The sequence below is a fragment of the Tripterygium wilfordii genome, chromosome 6 (genome assembly GCF_013401445.1).
Source record: "Tripterygium wilfordii isolate XIE 37 chromosome 6, ASM1340144v1, whole genome shotgun sequence".
NCBI classification, from domain to species: Eukaryota; Viridiplantae; Streptophyta; class Magnoliopsida; order Celastrales; family Celastraceae; genus Tripterygium; species Tripterygium wilfordii.
The window spans coordinates 10,119,474-10,121,624 of record NC_052237.1 but is presented as its reverse complement, the minus strand read 5'-3'; the positions used below and the strand labels follow the sequence as shown (position 1 = coordinate 10,121,624).

General features: G+C 39.2%; 1 protein-coding gene across 1 annotated transcript; it reads left to right on the top strand.

The window, feature by feature from the left end:
- The first annotated feature begins 336 nt into the window (after positions 1 to 336).
- Positions 337 to 1,536, top strand: LOC120000722. The gene has a single exon (XM_038848839.1). The coding sequence runs from the start codon at positions 337 to 339 to the stop codon at positions 1,534 to 1,536; it is 1,200 nt and encodes a 399-aa protein (XP_038704767.1).
- The last annotated feature ends 615 nt before the right edge of the window (positions 1,537 to 2,151 follow it).

The window sequence follows — 2,151 nt, the reverse complement described above, 5'->3', positions numbered from 1 at the left end:
ATAAAAAAAAAGTTCAAGGGCTTAATTGATTCAAAATGCAAAGTATATGGATTTTCTTCGTACTAATCCCTTTAATTTATATTCTCTTTTACCAGTAAAAAATTCGATTCAATTGTGGAGGCTTATTTTCTGCGACAATCGCCGTCTCCTACATCGTTGCAACCCTAGAAAGGCGTACTGCGGCGGGGCTTTCTATCTGATGTCAAGTAAGTTGAAATTCTCGATTCCCCTTTCTCATTCTATGTTCGTTCAACCATGATTGTCGATGCATCGTTCGGTTCGTACGATTTACGCAGTTGAGTGTCTGGTTCTAAGAATCGATTCTTCTAATCGGAAATGTTTGTTCAGATCTGTAAGCGATCACTGTTATTTATATCAAATAGGGGGAGGGTTTTAGTGAACTCAAATGCCCATTTGGGGCCTCGTCAATTTTATACAGCCAAAAGTTCTTCGGCAGGTGTAAGAGATGATGAACAAGAACGCTCATTTACAGTTAATTACCTTGTCAATTCCTGCTTCTTGACGTTAGAAGCTGCTAAATCTGTGTCTAAAAAGATTCATTTTGAGAAACCCAAAAAGCCAGACTTGGTCCTTAATCTTCTCAAAGATCATGGGTTTACTAGGAAACAAATCTCTACAATCATCAGGGTTCGTCCACAAGTGCTGGTATCCGATGCGGAGAAGACCCTTTTGCCGAAACTTGAATTTTTCCGTTCAAAACATGTTTCAAGCTCTGATGTCACAATGGTTGTTGCTGGAAACCCAAACATCCTCTGCGTCAACTTGGAGAAAAATTTCTTTCCTTGTTATGATTTCCTCAAGAGTGTAGTTGGAAGTGATCAGAGGGTCTTCACTTTATTGAGGCGATCACGTTGGCATTCTTCTTTGTTATATTTGGAGAAATTTTTACTTCCAAATGTGTTGCTTATGAGAGAAATTGGGTTGCCAGAGTCCTCTATCTCGCTACTTCTATTGCGTAAGCCCTTTTTAGTCTGCCACGCAACAGAAAAGTTAGATAAAATTATCAGAGAAGTTTTAAATATGGGAGTTAACCCTTTAAAAGTGGTCTTCATTGATGGCCTTGAAGTGATTCATAGTTTGAGCAAATTGTCGTGGGAACGTAAAATGGAGGCCTACAGGAGCTGGGGTTTGTCTGATGATCAGATTTTGGCAGCTTTTAGGAAGAGCCCAAAATTGATGGCTTTATCTGAGAAGAAAATATCAAGGGTGATGGGCTTCTTTGTCAACGAGATGGGTTGGACGTCTTCTGTTGTTGCTGAAGCACCAATTGCTTTATCCTACAGTTTGGAGAAGAGAATTATTCCTAGGTTCTTGGTCCTTAAAGCTCTGCTGTTAAAGGGTATCATTGCAGAAAAGGACTTTTCTATCTGTACCATTTTGTTACCAGATGAGAAACGGTTCTTGGACAGGTTTGTGATAAAATATCAGAAACAGGCTCCTCAACTAATGAGCATATTCCGAGAAAAAGTTGGTCATCAGGAGTTAGGTTCCAGATATGAGGAAGTTTATAGTTGAGATATTGTTTGTCAGTCATCTTTGAGCAGAAGTGGCTCTTTGGGAATTCGTTTTTGTTGATTGAAAAAGTCGTTTTTCAGTACCCCTCTTTCGAAGAGGAAGTGGCTCATTAGGAATTTGATTTTGTTGATTAGAAAAATGTTTCTCCGTCCTTACTTCTTACATCCATCGAAGGGGAACTGGCTGTTCGGGTATTCGATTTGTTTACTTGGCCTAGCAGTAAAATTATCTTCAAGAATTAGGCTTTAGTCATGGGAAAGTTTTGATGAAAAACAGTTTATGGTCATGGATGGTTTTGTGAGTGAATAGCAGGAGCAGGTTCCAACTAATTAGCCTGTCCGAGCAGATGTGACTATTTGGGAACTAGTTTCAGACTTCAGTGCATCGCTCTAATAGCATTGAGGGTAATGACTCTTAAGTGCTTCAATTGGTGGCCGTTAAATTAAACACCGATGCCTTGCGGAACTTGTGTAGTATGAATTTAGTTTTGTACCCTTGGCGCATATTGCTGCTGCTATTTCTCTCCAGTTTGCAATTTATGTTATCTTCTCACCAGTCTCTTAAAACTTCATGCGATGAAAATATCTTAGAACACATTATGCAGTAGCGTTTTAA

What these genes read in the sequence shown, in the direction of transcription:
- LOC120000722 (XM_038848839.1), top strand. Translation starts at nt 337, where the DNA reads ATGTTTGTTCAGATCTGTAAGCGATCACTGTTATTTATATCAAATAGG.